The sequence below is a fragment of the Phocoena phocoena genome, chromosome 1, assembly GCF_963924675.1.
Source record: "Phocoena phocoena chromosome 1, mPhoPho1.1, whole genome shotgun sequence".
NCBI lineage: Eukaryota > Metazoa > Chordata > Mammalia > Artiodactyla > Phocoenidae > Phocoena > Phocoena phocoena.
This window is the reverse complement of record NC_089219.1, coordinates 44,868,627-44,885,900: the sequence shown is the minus strand read 5'-3', so window position 1 is coordinate 44,885,900 and position 17,274 is coordinate 44,868,627. Positions and strand designations below refer to the sequence as shown.

The following is a 17,274-nucleotide window of genomic DNA, read 5'->3' as shown; positions in this document are numbered from 1 at the left end:
TCCTGTCTCTCTCTGAAATCCTGCAGTTGACAGCTGCCGGGCTACAGTTCTCCTTCATGTCTTCTCTCCTGGGGTGATCCCAGTGGTGTACGCAGGGTCCTCGAAGAGGCTGCCTGGCCTGAACCCTGGTGTGGCGTGGTCAGTGGCCTTCTCTCACTCAGGCTCCCGTGTAGAATCACGGCATCCAGGAGTTTCTGTGTTAGACATGAGGGACCTTGGAGATGATCTAGGCCTTCCCTGTCCATTTTCCAAGTTGGGAAATTGATGCCCAGTGAGTGGGTCACAGAGGCTCAAATCACTCAGAGCGGTCTCAGGATCTCTCTGTAGGGTTTCTTCTCTGGGGCCAGCCTGCCAGAATCTCTTTTGGTTCAGCAGATTCCACAGAACACTGGCTTACACCTGGCTCTGGAGACAGACCTGGACCTGCCAAGATCTTTGAGGGCACTCACAGTCAGAGATGCGTGGGAGATGGGTGTGGAGATGAGTGACAGGGTCTGGGATGGAGTTTGCATCGGCCCAGGGAGGAGAGATCTAAAAGGGCTTCATACAGGAGGTGATGTTCAAGCCATGTCTGTACTTACCCATGGCTGCGTTTAATCTTTACAAGAGTCCTGTAAAACCAAGGGTTTTTATAGACGAAGAAACAAACCCCACATTGGGGGTCAGTAGGGTCCAGCTGGCCTTCCACCTGCTGCTGTGAGAACACTTCATCTTGCCTCTTAGGGGGGTTAGGATTATGGTAATAACACCAGCAAGCAGCTCCTGAGTGCTGACTGTATGCGGGGGCTATTCTAAGCCCATTGTCCTCATACTCCATGTGGTCCTCACAACAACCCTGTGGGGCAGATACTATTAGTCCCCATTTTACAGATGAGGAAACTGAGGCTCAGAGAGACGGCATAATTTACCCCAGGCCACACAGCTAGTTAGAGACAAACCATAACGACAATAATAATAGAGGCTAATAATCATGATAGTAATAATAGTATTGATAACAACGATAAAAATAACTTGCCCAGGGTTACACGGCTAGTAACCATTGGAGTGGAAGTTGAACTCACATCTTTCTAAGCCGTGATGCTCTTGTTCGTGTATATCTTCTCCTGTTAAACTGATTATTCTCTGGGGTCCAGGTACCAGCCCTGCCGGGTGCCATCCTCTGGAGATGGTAGCAGAGAGCTCTGAGCTCCGCCGTGTCCGCAGTGGGGGTGCTCCCCCTTCCTGCAAGGCTGGTGCAGTAGGTAACCCAGGGGAAGGGGCGGGCCCTAACCCGCACCCCAGATAAATACAATCTCCCTTCCCTGTAAAATTATTAATTTCTCATGACAGGCCTCTGCTACCATGTGCTGTAATAGACAAAGGAATTTTGGACCCGGAGCCTCTGGAGAACAGGAAATAGATGAGACACTTTGATTGCAGAGTAAATGGCCCACTAAAATAGCAGTTAATCCTTTTATTATCTTTCCAGCAGCCGTTTCCACGGTTCTTTCATGAGGTAAGCCTTCCCCGCCCCGTCCAACTGTAACACTCCCATCCTCGCAGCTGGTTCACATTTAGCCTGCGGAGCCTCTGCTTCCGCACCGGGCAGGCCTAGAGGTGCCTGGAGGAGCCCAGCTCCCCTCTGCCCAGGCCGTTCATCCTCAGGCTCAGCCGGGGACCCAGGACTCGCCTCACTGGCCCACAGGGTGCACCGCCCGCCCCCCACCCTGCCCTTTCCACAGCCCTTCCACGCCGTCCAGCGGAAGCTCCCTAATCTCTTTGCAATATCCTGTTATGTTTCTTACATTGTCGGAGTTGTCTTAGCCTTATTATATTTGGGGTTTCATCTGTGTTACGATAGCAAGGTTACGTCCAACCCAAATACTGACGCGACGCCTCGAAGACGTTAACTTTGAAAAGATTACTTTCTTGCTTTCTTAGGTTGGCTCTCTCAGACGGTTGGAATTCTGATTGTCTGAGACTGCAGAAATTAACAGACTCTGAGTTTGCATTTGTCCACATCGAGAAAAAGACAGGCAGAGGAGAAAGAGGAAAACTTCTTATAACCTTGGGTTTTATGAAATAATCATGACAACAACCCCTGACTTTTGTGAAGAGCTTGACCAAAGCTGTGAGCTCAGCATGAAGGTGTAAAAGGCAGGTGAAAGCCCAAGTCTGGAGTCACACCGACCTCGGGCCCTGCCACTTACCAGCTGTGTGACCGCAGGCAGGTGACTTAACCTTTCTGAACCATAGCATACTCAATTGTAAAACGGGGTGATAATAGTACCTACCTTTTAGGACTGTCGTTATTAGGATTAAAAGAGATGACATAGGGAACTGCTTAGTTAATTCTCATCCTCCCCAGTCACACTCTTCACACTGATGGTCTTAGGAGATTCATACATTAGCCCTAGGAGTTAGGACAGGATCTTTGACAGCTGTTTTACAAATGAGGAACCTGAGGCTCAAAAGAACCTGTCAGGAGTGGAACCTGGACTTGAGGTCAGCTAACTGCTGCAGCCTCTGCTGTTGGTGAGGTGGGCAGAGCTATCACACGTGCTGGTGGCCTTGTGGTCAGGTGTCTGCCAGCGATGCAGAGCCCCTGCTCGGCGCCAGACAGTGGCTGTTCGGGGTAAGAAGGAGGAGCCAGGGCAGAGGCACAGGGAGGAGGCTCTAGTCCCTGCCCTCCAAGTTCTGATGCACGGCTGGAGCCTTGAGGCTGGACTTAACATCCTGCCCGGGTTCCTCTGAGAGCTGCAGCCGCACTGACCATTGGTCCCCATCCCTCACCCCGCCCAGTCTGTCCTAGGTGCCACTGGACCTGGGACCAGGGATATACCTCAGAGGGAGGCTTGACAGGGGGTCCGGGATAGCATCTTATGGGAAGTCCTGAGGGAGAAGAGACCTAACATATTCTGAGACAGTCTCTCTCCAGCTAGGGATTACCATGCCCATTTTACAGAAGAAGAAACTCACATTCAGAGACGCAATGGCCTGCCCTGTATCACCAGGCACAGCTGCCTGGACCATTCCACAGGCCACACTGCCCTCTACCAGCCGCCTTTGCCCAGCTTCTCTATTCAGCAGAGTAGAGCCCTCTGTGCGTCTCACATCACAGTGTGTGGGGTCCCAGGACATCTGCTCCTTCCGGCCCCCATGTCCTGAGACCAGCCTGGTGGGTTGGGCACATTACCAGGCCAGCTGACACCCCTGACTCATCTCAACATCTCAGGCTCATCCCAGGGAATTATCTGGGAGTTCGAGATGTCTGAGCTGGTGGCTTTACCAGTCCATCCTCATCACGTAGGGAGAGGGCATGGGGAAGACAGGTCCTGAGAGGATGGGGGTCTAGGATGGCACAGCAAATGGGGCAGCTTCAGTGGGCAGGGGGGTTCCTGAAGGGGCCGGTAACCAAAATTTGGGGAAGTTAGACTATGGGAAAGTGACCCTCAACTGAGGGAATAATCCTCCCCTTGAGACACTTGCCTCACTGGAGGGACAGCAGCCTCTCCTGTGTGCCAGGAGTCGGGGGTCCAGAGACAAAGATGATGTGATGTGAGACTTCTAGCGCCATGGGAAGGATTCTGCCCTTGAATCTTGCCATCTTATTGCTGGATGATGGAGGGAGGGAGGGAAGCCAGGAGCCGAGGATTTGAGCCTGGCTGCTCAATCTTGTTTGAGTCAGTCAAGGGGGACAGGAACGTTATGGAAATACTCATTGGGTGTTTTTCAGTATTGAGGGCTTCCACACGTGTGTGATCTCAGCGCTCAGAACACTTCCTGGGGACTGAAATTATCCCCATTTTACAGATGGGGAAAGGTTAGTCCAGTTCATGTCCAAGTGCATCATGGGGTCAAATTTGAACCCAGGTCTCAGCCTGACTCCAAGGACTGTGTGCTAGCCATGACCCCAAGCCACCTCCCAGGCAGAGAATCATCAGTCTGCTTGCAAATGTCGAGAGAACACCCAGATCTGAAACTTATTGGGCAAGCTGACACCAAGCGCCTCCTGTGTGCCAGGCCCTGGTGGGCCATGGGGTCACAGAAGGGAATCAAAGCCAGCCTGGCCCTGTGGAGCCCTGATGGAGCAGGGAAGCAGATAGACGTCTGCATTTAACTACTTTTCCCAAGCCAGCGCCCCATGATCTTGAGAGCCTGCAGGTCCCTGCCCTGCTGACATGATGGGTCTTTTGTCCTATATGAGAGGAGAGAACACTCATGGGATGAAGAATAAGACATTTTACCTTTTTAAAAATAAATAAGTCACCTGAAAACAGTCTCCGTTTCTGGAGGCTGGGGTTTCTTGTAAGATTAAAAGGCTGCAAAATTGAATATGGTTTTAAACCCCTTGCCCTGGAGGAGCCTGCTGTACATGAGCCCATAGAGGCCAAGCTGTTCCACCCAGGTCAAGCCCACCCACTTGGGAAACAGGGGCCTGAGCCTCATCTCGTTCTAGGGGTCGGGGGCGGGAGGGACTGGGTAGGAAAACCTTTTTGAGCAAAGGCAGCCATCTAGTTTGCATCCAGATATGCCCTCATTAACAACCCTTACTGAAGTCCCTCCTCTGGGCCTTGGCTTTTGCTGATACCTCTGCCTGGAATGCCTTTCCCAACCCATCAAACTCCTAACCATCCCACACAACCCAGTCCAGTGTCCCCTCCTCGGCACCCCTTTTCTCCGTGTGTCCTGCTCTCCCAGCACATGTCGCCCCATTTATAACAGTGTTCCTGGTATGGCTGAGTGTCTTGGGGACCACATGCTTTTTGGCACCTGGCCTGGCCTTGGAGGCAGAGGCGTTGAGTCTGCTCCCTAGTACAGAGGCTCTGCCCTAGTGGCCATCTGCTCTCTCTGCTCCGACACTGTGTGACGTTGCCCAGACACTGCCCTCCAGAGCAATTTCCCATAAAGTTACAAGAATGGAGGGACCTTAAAGATGGTCACATCCATCCCTAATCTGGTGCTTGAAGTTTTCCTGCAAGAAAGCCTTAATTTGAAACCTGGCTTTTCTACCTAGCAGCCTATGATTGGTGTGCAAGTAAGTTGATTTCTGTAAGCCTCTGTTTTCTTACCTGTAAAGTGGAGGGAATAGAACTGCTGTGAGGCTTCAATGAGGTACTATACATGAGATGTTGCGTACTGCCTGGCACACAGTGAGTGCACAACAAATGGTCTGACTGCTCTGGGCAGTTTGCATTAGGAAAGGAGAAGAGGGAGGGTCTAAAAAGCATAGGGGCCATGCAGTCATGAGCGTCCCTAAAGGAACAGAAAAGGCTGTTGTAAGTCCCAGCTCTGCCATGATGTGACCTTGGATGGGTCACTTAGCTATGCTGAGCCTCAGTTTCCTGAACTGTGCAATGGGATTAATGCCTAGCACTCTGTGTTCCTTGGGTGCTCAGCAGATGCTAATGTCCTTTCCCCTCTTGAAGCCAAGGTTCCAGCTCTACAGATCTTGGCTTACACTGGATGCCTTCCTATCTCCCCCAGTTTTTAAAAATCAAATTCAGGGACCTTCATAAGGAGAGGCTTTCTGGGAACTCCAGCTTTGCATTCAACTCAGAGCCCTGAGGGCCCCCTCTCACCACTGTACAGAGGGGGAAACTGAGGCCACAGATGGAAAAGGCTTGCCTGGGAAAGAGGAGAGGAAGGAGACAGGTGGAGCTGGAGACTCATCCCAGCTCTGCTGCTCACTGACTGTGCCACCTTGGACAAGTCACTTCACTCCTGAGCCTCCGTTAATGTATCTGTAAAATAGGGCTTCTGATGCTCACCCCAGAAGAGTCTCTGTGAGGGGTGGACACCTGTGGTCCACAAACTGCAGAGAGCTCTGCAGAGGGGATCAAGTTGAGTCCCCATCTCCCAGTCCAGTGCTCCGGCCTGTAACCCGGCCCCAGAGTACACAATCACGCTCATAGGCATGTCCCTCCCAGATGGGTTTCCCATCAGGCACAGAACCTTTTAGCTACATGCTCCCAAATGCAGTGCTTGGCCTTTAGGCCTCTGTCTGCAGCTCTTCTAGCTTCCTCCTTCTCTGCTTCACAGTGCCCCCATACGTCCCCCCTCTCCCTTCCACCTCTATCCCCCATCCCTCCTACTCCCATTCACTTCCCCATCCCTACCTCATCTCCATCCCTGACTCCCCGCCCTCCATCTTATTTGAATTCTGAGCCAGAGTTTGGCGAGCCAGGGTGGACCAATGGCTAAAGGTATAGGATAACTGTCGGGGTTCAAATCTCTGCTCTGACCCTTAACCAGCCGTGAGACCTCTTTGAGCCTCAGTTTCCTGTCTGTGTAAAAGGGAGAGTGTTGTGAGAATTAAATGAGATCATGTATATGGAGCACTTACCTCATGCCTGGCAAAATACTCCATGCTTGAAAACAGGAGCCCTTGTTCCTTTTTTTTCTTTTTTTTTTGAGTCATCAAACCCGAGCTCTCATAGAGATGAGAATTCCTGGGAGCACCAAACTTGAGGGTACAGGAACACTGGCCAAGTTTTGTGAACTCCACACTGCTTTATGGAATATGAAAAAAATTAAGGATAAAAAAAACACAGCCCTCTGAATTGAATTTAAAATAATAAAAGGAGAGAAAGCTTTTGAATTTAATGTAAATGGAATTGAAATGATTCTCTTATTGGACTGAGAAAGTCAGATAAAATCAACAGTGACTTGAAGAAAGTGTCCAGAACATGTTTTCTAAGAGGGACATCCTGGAAATGGTAAACTTCATGACTGAGCGTTAATAGGCTCTGTCTCCACAGGATGGCAGATGGGTTATCTGAGCCAGCTTCACGCGCCTCACTTGGCCTGCTGCAGTGACTGACCTCATCCGTTAAAGGGGTGATGGGCCACACCAGCGCTATGGCCTCAGTCACCTCCAAGACCCGGGACACTCAGCTTACCTGCTCCCCTCCCTCGGGAGAGTGCCTTGGGCTCAGCTGTGCTGTCTCCCCCCTCACTTCTGCCACCTTTTCAACACAGCTTTATTGACACCCATACTGTGCCAGGTTTGATGCTAGAGGCAGGAGGTGCAGCATCAAATGAGGAATGGTCTGGTGCCAAAGGAATTAACCAAATGCTGCAGAGGCACAGAGGAGGGAGAAGGCTTCCCCCAGGATGTCATGAGAGCTGGGCTTTGAAGGGAGGGTAGGAGCTTTCCAGGTGCAGACCATGAGGAAAGGCATTTCAAGGAAAGGGAACAGCATATGCAAAAGATGAGACAGTCTTGGCCCTTGAGGGGAGCGTAGGAAGCCTCTTGTGCTTGGAGTGTGTTCTGTGCATGGGGGCTGGGAGTAGAAATGGCAGTTGGAATTGAACCTTATAGGGCCTTGAAGTCCAGTATGAAGAGCTTGGACTCTGTTCTGAGGGCAAGGGAGAGAACGGTGGAAGGGTTCTGAGCAGGGGAGTGGCACGATCAGCATTAACATTTAGAATGTTGGTCGTGTGGTGGATGCGTGCAAGGGGGAGCAGCAGTAGGCAGATGAGGACGCAGAGGCCCAGGAAGGAGCCTTCTTCCCAGGTCCACCAGAGCAGACAGCAGCACCTGGCTGCCAGCCAAGGCCTGGGCACCACGGGCCAGGCCAGCTCAGCCCAGCGAGCCATGCTGAGCGCAGTGTCTGTACCTGATTGGGTACCGGGGCTCAGTCCCCCTTTGGAAACCGCATCCAGCACATTTACCAGTGGGAAATGGGAAAGGCATTTCCCATAATGTGGCTCCGTAAAGTTTGCACAACTGTTCTTTGTTTTCCGTCCATCCCCACAATAAATCTTCCTCCACTGCCAGGACTGGGGCCTCCGTGGTCTGTAAGTGATTACAGCGCTGACTTGTGCAGTGCTGCCCCCTCAAGATGCATTCTTCTGACGTGGGTAATGATAAAATGAGAGTCCATCACTGAGACTCATGGCCTTGCAAGTGGCCATTCCCAAACAGCTGGGAGGTGGCCGCCTGATGGAGGGCAGCCTGCTCTTGCCTCCTGCACGTACCCCCCAAGCCTCCCTTGATAAGTCTGCCACACTGGGAGCATGAGCCTTGGAGAGCAGAGAGGGTGGTACTCCTGGGCTGTGTGTTTCTTGGGGATATTGGTCTCTGCTGGGCATGGAGGAAGGCAAGTGCCCTGTGAGCGTTCAGCTGATGTTCCATGAGCCAGCCTCTTTGTTGTACTGAGCCAGAAAGTGTAGGGTTTTCGAGCTGAAAGTAACATTTGTAGCTTCCCAGGGCATGACCAGGCCCTGGGGTGCAGTTTTGATGGGTGTAGTTCCTGTGGTCGGGGAATGCACAGGGCAGTGGCAGGATCCCTGTTTTATAATGGGCTCGCTGAAATCCACAGAGGGGAAGCTACCTGGCTGGGTGTCACATCTGGGACTCCACCTCCTGTCCCTGGCTCCATGCTCCGTCATCTTCCCACTGCCCACAGCTGCCTTCTGCTCCCCTATTTAACAAGTCTGTGCTCCCCAGAATCTGCTGATGAATCCCTCATTTGGGGAGTCAGTTTGGCCTATGGGGTCATTTCTGACCACGTTTAGTTGCCAAGGAACATGATAGCAATGGGAAGTCAAGAGAGTTTGGCCCCAGGAAGAAAAATGAGTCTGCTGTGCCTCCAATACTTCCCCAAGATCCCACCCCCCCACCAACTGCTCCCATTGCTTCTCCCCAGGTATCCAGGACCAGAGGAGGTGGCCTCGTGGAGGCCACAAGTCCGAATGCCTGTGTTTGCACTTTTGCTGTTTGCTGCTGTGGGAACTGAGGCACGTAGAGAGGGTTTGGCTCATAGAGATCACAGAGCAAAAGAACCAAAGCTCAGGTCCCTTGCCTTCCAGTGCAGTGCTTGTCCCGCTGTGCAGAGCCGCAAAGTCTGTTGAGTACCTACTATGTGCCAGGCCCCATGTTGAGAGCTGACTTGCATTGCCTCCACCTGTACCATCACTGCCTCCCAAATTCTGGAGAACGCTGGCTTGTGTTGTGTTCACACTGGGGAAGAACCTTCCAGGGAATCTCATCTGATGCTGCTCCCAAGCCCTGCAGCACCTTTTGACAAATGGGGACTCGAGGCCCAGGGTGGGGAGGCAGCCCCCCTGGAGGTCACGCAGAGGAGATGGCTGGCAGCTTGTTCAGTCCACACGTGTCAGAATCACCTTCCCTCCCAGCAGGATCGGGTTCAGGCAGCACTGTCCAGCAGGCTCCAGGGAGGCTGTAATCAGCGGTGGGTTTCAGACATCACAGCTCCTTACGTGCATTAGAAAAGCTTGATGATTGATTGCCATGGGTGTTAGGCCCAGAGGAAGCCTGGCTTGTGCAAAGGCCCACACGGCCCAACAAGAGTCTGCAGCTCCTCTACCCACCCCGACCCCTTCTTCATGCACACGCAGCCACCTGGACTTGGGCCTCAGTTTCTTCACGTGTGTGACAAGGACTTTGATCAGTCCCAAGCCCTTAGGTTTCCTGACCCTGACTCCGGCAGTCTGGGTAGAGACAGCGTGGGCCAGGGCTCAGCGCTCAGTTCCCTCCCCAGCTCTGCATCAGACTGCCTTATGGCTCTGGGAGAGTCACCAGACCCTATGGGGCCTCTCTTTTCTCATCCATAAAATGAAAGGACTCCAGAATCCCTAAGATCCTTTGAACTCAGACAGTTACCTTTCTGCATTCCTGGCAGGGCCCTAGGGGAGGAGGAAAGAGGTGAAGGACAAGGAAGGGGCAGGTGTGGGCCTCTGCTGAGCTCTCTGACCTCAGTTCCTTCCATACTCCTCTCTTGCTCTGCTCCAGCCACACTGGCTCCTGGCTATTCCTCACACATGCCAGCTTCATTCCCACCTCAGGCTCTGCATGGCTCTCCCCTCCAACCAGAATTCTCTTGCTCCAGCCCCACCTCCCTTCACTCAGGCCCATGGAGAGCTTTCCTGGGGGTCCATGTCACCTCGTCCAGGAGGCCTTCCCTGACCACCTGTCCAATGTAATATCTTCATCCACTCTCTGCCCCTCATACTACCCAACACTGTGTGTTTGTCTCTGATCTGTTCCCTCCACTCAACTGTAAGCTGCATAAAGTCTAGATCCTTTTATGTTTTGTTCCCTGTCACGTTTCCAGGGTCTTGAACAGTATGTGATTGACAACTGTTTCCTGAATGAATGTGATTGAGTGAAAAGGGGGAGAGCCGGACTCAGTGGGGCAGAAGTGATGGAGTGTGCTGGGAAGGGCCCAGGCTGAGAATCAGGAGTCTTTTCTTGTAAAATGAAGGTTTTTGCAGCAAACTCACAGGGCCGTGGTGTGGACTGCATGGGTTGCTGTCTGAGGGGCATTTCTGGGTTAGGCTAGATGGGTAGTGTGCCCAGGGAGCCCAGCCAAGCACCCGGTGCACAGTGTTACTTCACTCCTCCTACCCCATCCCCGCCTTGATTTCCCTCCCTCCTTAATCTGCAATATGAGGGTAAAGGAGAGTCTGCACCCCAAGTCCTCCAGCTCATGGAATGTCAGACCCAGACAAGAGCTTAGAAACCATCACCTTGGAAACCATCTGGCTCAATCCTGTTTGTGGATTTGGAAACTGAGGCCTAGAGAGGAGGAGTTCTTGTCCACATTCCCACGCTTGGAGAGAAATTTACAATCAAGCCCTCCACAGAGTAGAAGCTCTGTAATTAGCTGCTGCTGCTGCTGCAGCTGTTTATCATTAATTCAGTCTCCACAGATCCTGTTTTTATGACCATGGGCACAGAGATAGAGTGAGAGTACAATTTTGCATTAATTGACAACAAAAGGACTATTATAGCCAAGAATGCAGCAGAGGAAATGATTAAACTACCCCAAAGCAGCTACTTTAAAGTGTGAGGAAGGAGGGAAAGTGGCATTATTTTAGGTATGTGCTCTTCTCCAGATAGCAGATTAAGCCCTTTGTCTTCTCAGTGAATCTTTTGATGTTGGCATTACTGTCCCATTTTATAGATGAGGAGACTGAGGCTCAGAGAAGTTAAGTGCTGGGGTTCCAATCCACGGCCACCCACTGCTCCAGGATGTCCTCTGTGTCATCATGTTTTTCTGTAATTGATCATGAGCTGATCACTCCCTGTTTTCATTGAGCTCAGCCCAGAGAATGCCTGTCAAGACATCTTAATTAGTTACTGTGACTCCTCGAAAACAATCCCACGTAATCTGGACTTTGCATGGATCCTTGCACTTAACCTACACTGTTCGGGGGTGGGGTTTGCTTTATCCAGAATTAGCACCGTAAGCCCAAGGCATCCTTTGCCTCACTTCCCTGGCTTCTTGTGCAGGGAGACAGTGACCTCACAGGTTAGGGGAGGCGTGCGGGGGTCAGAGGAAGGGAGGGGTTCGGGGGCAGCTACCTGTGCTGCTTTTACCCCAGCGGGGATGGTGGTATTTGTCAGGCCAGCTCTGCTCCCGCTGTGGCCCCCGCAGTGAGCCCAGCTCGTGAGCTGAGGAAGACGAGGTGTGGTCCTGAGCCAAGCAGAACAGAGGGTCTGCGGCCCGCAGTCAAGACCTCTGTCAGGAAGTTCACGGCTCGTGCCTTCCAAGTGCCAGCCCTTTCATTGTCTCCACGCTGTGAACCCAGGAAGGTCTGTCCTGACAACTTGTTGGCAAACTCAGCCAGGGGAAACGGCTCCACCCTGCAGCCAGGAGGTGGTTTCGGCCTTTCAGGAGCTCTCTGAGGTGCTTACTACCGGGTATAAATTAGATTCACCTGGCAAGGCCCCACTTCCCACTAGAATCTTCATGAAAATGCTCCCTTTGGATCCCATCAGAGAGGGAAGTGTGGAGGAGGCCTGGGTCCCCTGGAAGCCAGCAGGTGGAACGTAGAAGCTTCCGGGACTCGTTGGTGAGATGGGTAAAGCGAGCAGGGCCTCATCATGACGTTTGCTGACCCCAGCACTTTTGGCTTCAACCTCTTCCTCCATAAAAAATACTAAAAATGACAATTTATGACAGCATTGGTTTAAAGACAACGAATTAATTTTATGTATTAAAACATTTTCTTTGACCTAAAAGTTCCTTTTTTCTTCTGATTATAAATTAAATTCAAACATTTTCAGGGGCTCCTAAAAGTATTGTGGACTCTATGTACTGTGTATGCTGTACCTGGTGGACAAGGCAGCCCAAAAGCAAGGCCTGCAGAGGCTGGGAGCACTTGAGGTGCAGTCCAGGTCTTGCCTCCCCCTCCCCTTCTCTAGACTTCAGTTTCATCCTCTGTGAAGAGGAATGAGTGGAGGAAACACCGGAAAATCCTGCTGTGATGTTCTACTATGTCCCATTCTGTTCTAGTCCATTTTATTCCTGATCATTGAGTTCTTGTCTTTCATTAAGAATTCACGGGTATTTACTACAAAAGATCTATATGCAGTTAAACTGACATAGAGAAAAGGACATAAATATGTGAAAAACCTAAGCTCACTTAGTTACTGCGATTGAACCCTATATTTACTGGAGCTTCCTGGAAGCCAAGGCAAAGAAGGCAAGTTGTTGAATTGTAGAATTCTTATTGTCTGGGAAAGGAAGAAGAGCAGCCAGCTTGTGTGTTGGGGCCAGTTGTGTCTGGATATCAAATCTTTATGAGGCCTGATGAGAGTCACACAAGTTGATTGCTGGAGGAAGGCTGTACGAATGATTGATGATGATACAGAGTCACTGAACAAAGCCATAGACCTTGTTTTCACAAATAACTTTGCTAATGTTCTTTGAGAAAAGCCAGGGCCAAGTAAATACTGGCAATGAAGGAACCTCACCAGTGTCTTATAGTCTGTGTTATATTCTTAGTCTGTCCGTACAGCAGCCCTCTGAGGTAGCTGTCATTATTCTCACTTTACAGATGAGGAAACTGAGGCTCAGAGAAGTTAAGTGACTTGACCCTGATCACTCAGTGGGAGCTGACTTCTATAGCAAGTGGCCTCTCTCTACAGACTTCATGGGTCAGTCTGTTACTTGGGGCAGACTCGGCCCCTTGCCCAAGGAGCTCATAGCCTAGTGGACTCTGCAGATCTTAAAAAGAAGAGGGCAACACCGTGATACGTGCCTTGAGGGGTGCTCAGGGGTGATGGGGCCTAGTAGGGGGAGCATCTGTCAGCCAGGACCTAGGGTGGAGGAGGGGACCAGAATGACATCATGGAGGAGGTGAGAAAGGGCACTAGCGTGGGCAATGAAGCCTGGATCTGGGTGGTGGCAGAAGGGAGAGAAGCAACTGCCTGCTAAGTTTCTAACTTATAAGCAGCAGAAACCAGCTCTGGCCACAATGAGCCCTGCATCCCCTCCCTCCCCACCCCCTAGAATTTATTGGCAGGCCCTGTGACCACAGACCATTTGTCTAAGGAAAGAGGAGCAGGCTTTGAGGACAGGCAGGATCCCAGGACCCCAGGGGCCTAGAAGCAGGGAACCTAGACCTGCTTCTCCAGACAGCAAACTATCCAAACACCACACTGGGGTCCTCAGCTTCTGTGCTCTCGCTCCAGGGCCAAAGCTGTAGCAGGGCATCCCACTGACCAGGCCTGTCTTGGGTTCCCCCCACCCAGGTTGACGGGGGTTGCCCCCCCTCCTTTGTGGGAGGCATAAATGTCCTCCCTATTCACACCTTCACTTCCCACACTGAAGGATTCTTTAACATGGGGAAACTGGGCAACCAATCAAACTGGCACATCTGCAGCTACAGAAATGATTGGATCTGAGAGGTATTTAGGAGAGACAGTCGACAGAAAGGGATGGGAAGCCTGTTACATGTGGGGTTAGAGGAGGAGCTCAGGTTGGTGCTCCACTCTCCCGCCTGCGTTCATTGTGTGGACATGAGTACAAGCCCTGGCAGCACGAGGGAGGAAGGTGTGCTGAGTAGGGAGGTGCCAGCCAGAGGGCCCCAGGGGGCTAGAGATGTGGGAGTCTGGGACTCCTGAGACAGGAGATGGGGGTCATCAGCCTAGAGGTGGGCCTGAGAGCATAAAAGGCTGGAGGATCTGGTCAGGGAGATGGGTAGGGGGTGGGGACTGGAGAGAGCCATCACCCTCCTGACTGCAGTTGCCCATGTCTCCAAGAAGAGATAGCAGGCCAGCAGGCTGGGATGCCTCCTCCTGCTGGGATAACAGAGGGCCCTGACGAAGTCCTCCTGTGCGGTGGCTCCTGCACCATCTCCAGGGGCCCAGGCTGGCACAAGGGCCAGCTCAGAGCAGCCTCTGAGCGTGTGCAGCTGTGCTTGTGTGTGTTCATTCATTTACCATCACGCGCCTGCTCTGTGCTCTGCCTCGTCCTGCCCTGGAGAAGCTCGCCATCTAGAGGGGGGCCAGTCTTTGAACCCGAGTTACAAAATGCCATGATGAATCCCCTGGAGGAAAATAAATGGGAACTCAGAGGAGAGGATTTAATACCGGGTGGGGAGGCCTCCAGGGAGAAGGTAGGTAAGAGTTATCCAGGTGCAAAAGGATGGGAAGGGTGTCCCAAGGAGAGGAACAGCATAAGAAAAGCCTGGAGGTGAGAGTTTCGAATGGCTCAGTGATGGAGTGATGGGGAGAGTGATGGAGAGGTGAACAGGGGTGGTGACAGAGGACCTTGTGTGTCAGATGGAGGAGCTTGGGCTCTGTCCACAGGGCTGCAGAGACCCGAGGGTGAGTTAGAGCAGGAGGGGCCTGAGGTGCATGTGAGCATAGATGTGTGTGTGCTTCCTTTGCCTCTCAAGGGCCAGCATGCACACAGTCATGCCATCAACTAAAATCTCTGCCCAGCTCGTGTTAATTAACAAGTAATGACTTAATTCTAGAGGCTTTTCTAAGAACAGAGTTAGTGCCTTTGGTATTGCAGTTTCCCAGGTCTCAATGACCCCTTTCCTCCAGATTTATATAGGCTGCTGGAGAGCACTGCACTTGCAAGTAGTTTTCCAACTTGGCCCAAGAATCCTCTGTGCTGGGCCAGGGTGTCCAGTGAGGGCCCCTGACAAGATATCAGGTCCCAAGGGGGGCCACCACTCTGCCCCTGGACTGATCACACTGTTTATGGAGAGGCTCCCTCTCAGGGAGCCCAAGGTTTGGGCCGGCTGAACGTACCCCCTCCAGCGGGCCTGTGGTCAAACCCTGGCTGAACTCGGTCCTCCTCTTCTTAGACATATTCACATTTAGGCCCCATGGCTAGGTGGGGATCACAGCGCCCCTTGTTAATGGTACGGCTGGAAGCCCGAATGTGGCTTGGACACAAGGGCAAAGTAGGTCTGCTTCCTTTACCCGTATTAGGGACCACAAGACATTGGGACCTCACCAGACTCCCAACCAGAGGAGGAGTGGGGGGCTGCCTCCCAGAGCTAACCCCCAAGGGCAGCTGTGCTGTGTGTCATTGGGAGAGTTACTTTACCTTTCTGAAGCTTCCATTTCCTCATCTGTAAGACAGCATTTAGGTGGATGTCCCAGAAGCAGACCGTGAGAGGAAGATTTGTGTACAAGTGATCTCCCAGGGGAGGCCGGGGGTGAGGGTCTGCCACAAGTGGGGGTAACGATGCCTGTCTTCCAGGGTGGGAAGGGGGGTCATTCATTCATTCCACACTCTTATTTAGTCTTTGAAATATGCCCGGCAATGAGTGAAGTGCTGGGGACAGAGGTGAATGGGACTTGGGAGAAAGGCAGGCTGGGTGGAGAAGCTGACCAAAGTCCCGGTGACATCTGGGAAAACTGAGGCTCAGAGCTGTGCTCCACCAGGGCCTCACCCAGCGTGACCTTAGAGCAACTCAGAGCCAGGACCACAGAAGTGGATGTCAGAAGTGCAGACGGTCTCGCTCGCTGGGTGAGGCCCTGCTGGAGTCACAGCGTCCTGCTGTCTGGAGCGCCTGGAGTGGACTGCAGGGGCGGTGTGGGGAGCAGCGGGGTCTCTGTTTGCACAAGCTAACCAGCCTGCGGCAATTGCTGCTCTAACTGTCATTGTACTGCAATTTGTACGACAATTTGTACGGCATGGAAGGGAGCAGAGATTATGCCCTGAATGTCTGTTTATGTCATCTCTAAAAATACCCCTCAGATGCCAGGCTTGCTGAGCAACCAACGGGCGACCTGTGGTCTCCAGCATCAGCCTGAGCTGCCCCCCAGGGACGTGTCCAGGGTAAATCAAGTCCATTTCTAGGAAAGCACAGAGCCCTCCCCGACAAGGGGCTCTGACCCTGGCTCCCCAGCTTCTGGAGTTCTGAGAGCTTATGTGTGTTTGCCTGTCTCTGGATGCCTGTCACCAGGTCTCTATGCGCTTGTGGGGGGTGTGTGTGCACGCACGTGCGTGCGTGCACCCTCGCAGGCCTGTGTGTGAGTGTCTGTAGGCAAGTTTGTGTTGTTGAATGTGTCCCCAAGGGCCAGGGTGTTGTGTGTGTTCCTCTGAGTGGGTTGATTTGTAAGTGTGTATCTGGGGTGTGTGTCTGCACATCTCTGTGTGTCCATGCAGCATATGTCTGTGAATGTGGGTTCTACAAGCCTGAGGAAGGTGTCATTCCTCCTGGTCAGGGTGGTCAGGGGAAGCACCACTGAGAAGTGCAGACTGGATTTGGGCCCTGGCGAGCGTGTACAAATGGGGTGTGCAGGCGCTTCTCCTCCCCACTGTTCTTCCCCTGTTCTCAAAACTTGGAGGGAGGCAGCTGCCAGGAAGCACGCTGAGCCCAGTACCAGGAAGGACTTTATAGCACGCAGGACTTTCCCCAGTGGAGGGAAGTGTGGGAGCAGAGGCTGGCCTGCCACTTGGCAATTTCATTCAGCAAACATTCCCTGAAGCGTCTTATTCTTTATCAGGCCTTGCTCTGGGCCCTGGGACAGATGGAATTCAGGTTGAGTTCCAGGACCCACAGGCTAATGATATTAACCCTTGAGACTGGGTCCCAAAAGGCATAATAGCAGTTAAAGTGATGGACCTCATACACTGCTGGGCACCGCTCTAAGCTCGCTAACACATTTGGGCCAGGTGCTGTTTTACAAATGAGAGACGGAAGCCCGAGTGATGAAGCAGCTTGCCTGGGGTCCCTGCAGCAAGCAGAGGCACAGCTAGGATTGGAACCCGCATCCCTGAGTCAGGAGGACTTGAGCTGCTGGCCCCCCTCCCTTGCCCCAGCTCTAGGCGATGGTGCTGGCCAGGGCCTAGAAGAGGCTGGTTTCTGCCCCCAGAGCTCATGTGCATCCAGGAGGTGCCTGTGCCATCCTGCCTGTTCCCTGCCAGCCATGCTCTGAGAGCTCTTAGCGCTAGGCCAGGTTATTAATCAATAAGGCCCAGAGGCCACAGCAGTGCTGGCTAAGGATTTCAATCCAGTAGGAATGTAAACGTCCCCTGATTGTATGGGGCTGTTGGCCATGGTGCTGCC

The 17,274-nt window shown here is 52.3% G+C and overlaps 1 protein-coding gene across 3 annotated transcripts in view; it reads left to right on the top strand.

Annotated features, from left to right (window-relative positions):
* The window catches only part of GLIS1 (GLIS family zinc finger 1), a 224,649-nt gene that overhangs the window by 143,295 nt on the left and 64,080 nt on the right, over positions 1-17,274 (top strand). The window contains exon 4 of one of the 3 annotated variants that reach the window (XM_065889187.1): positions 1,472-1,495. The exons of the other annotated variants lie outside the window; for them this stretch is intronic. Coding sequence (XP_065745259.1) covers positions 1,472-1,495 — 24 coding nt within the window. The remainder of the gene's footprint in view (positions 1-1,471; positions 1,496-17,274) is intronic. 3 annotated transcript variants of the gene reach the window in all.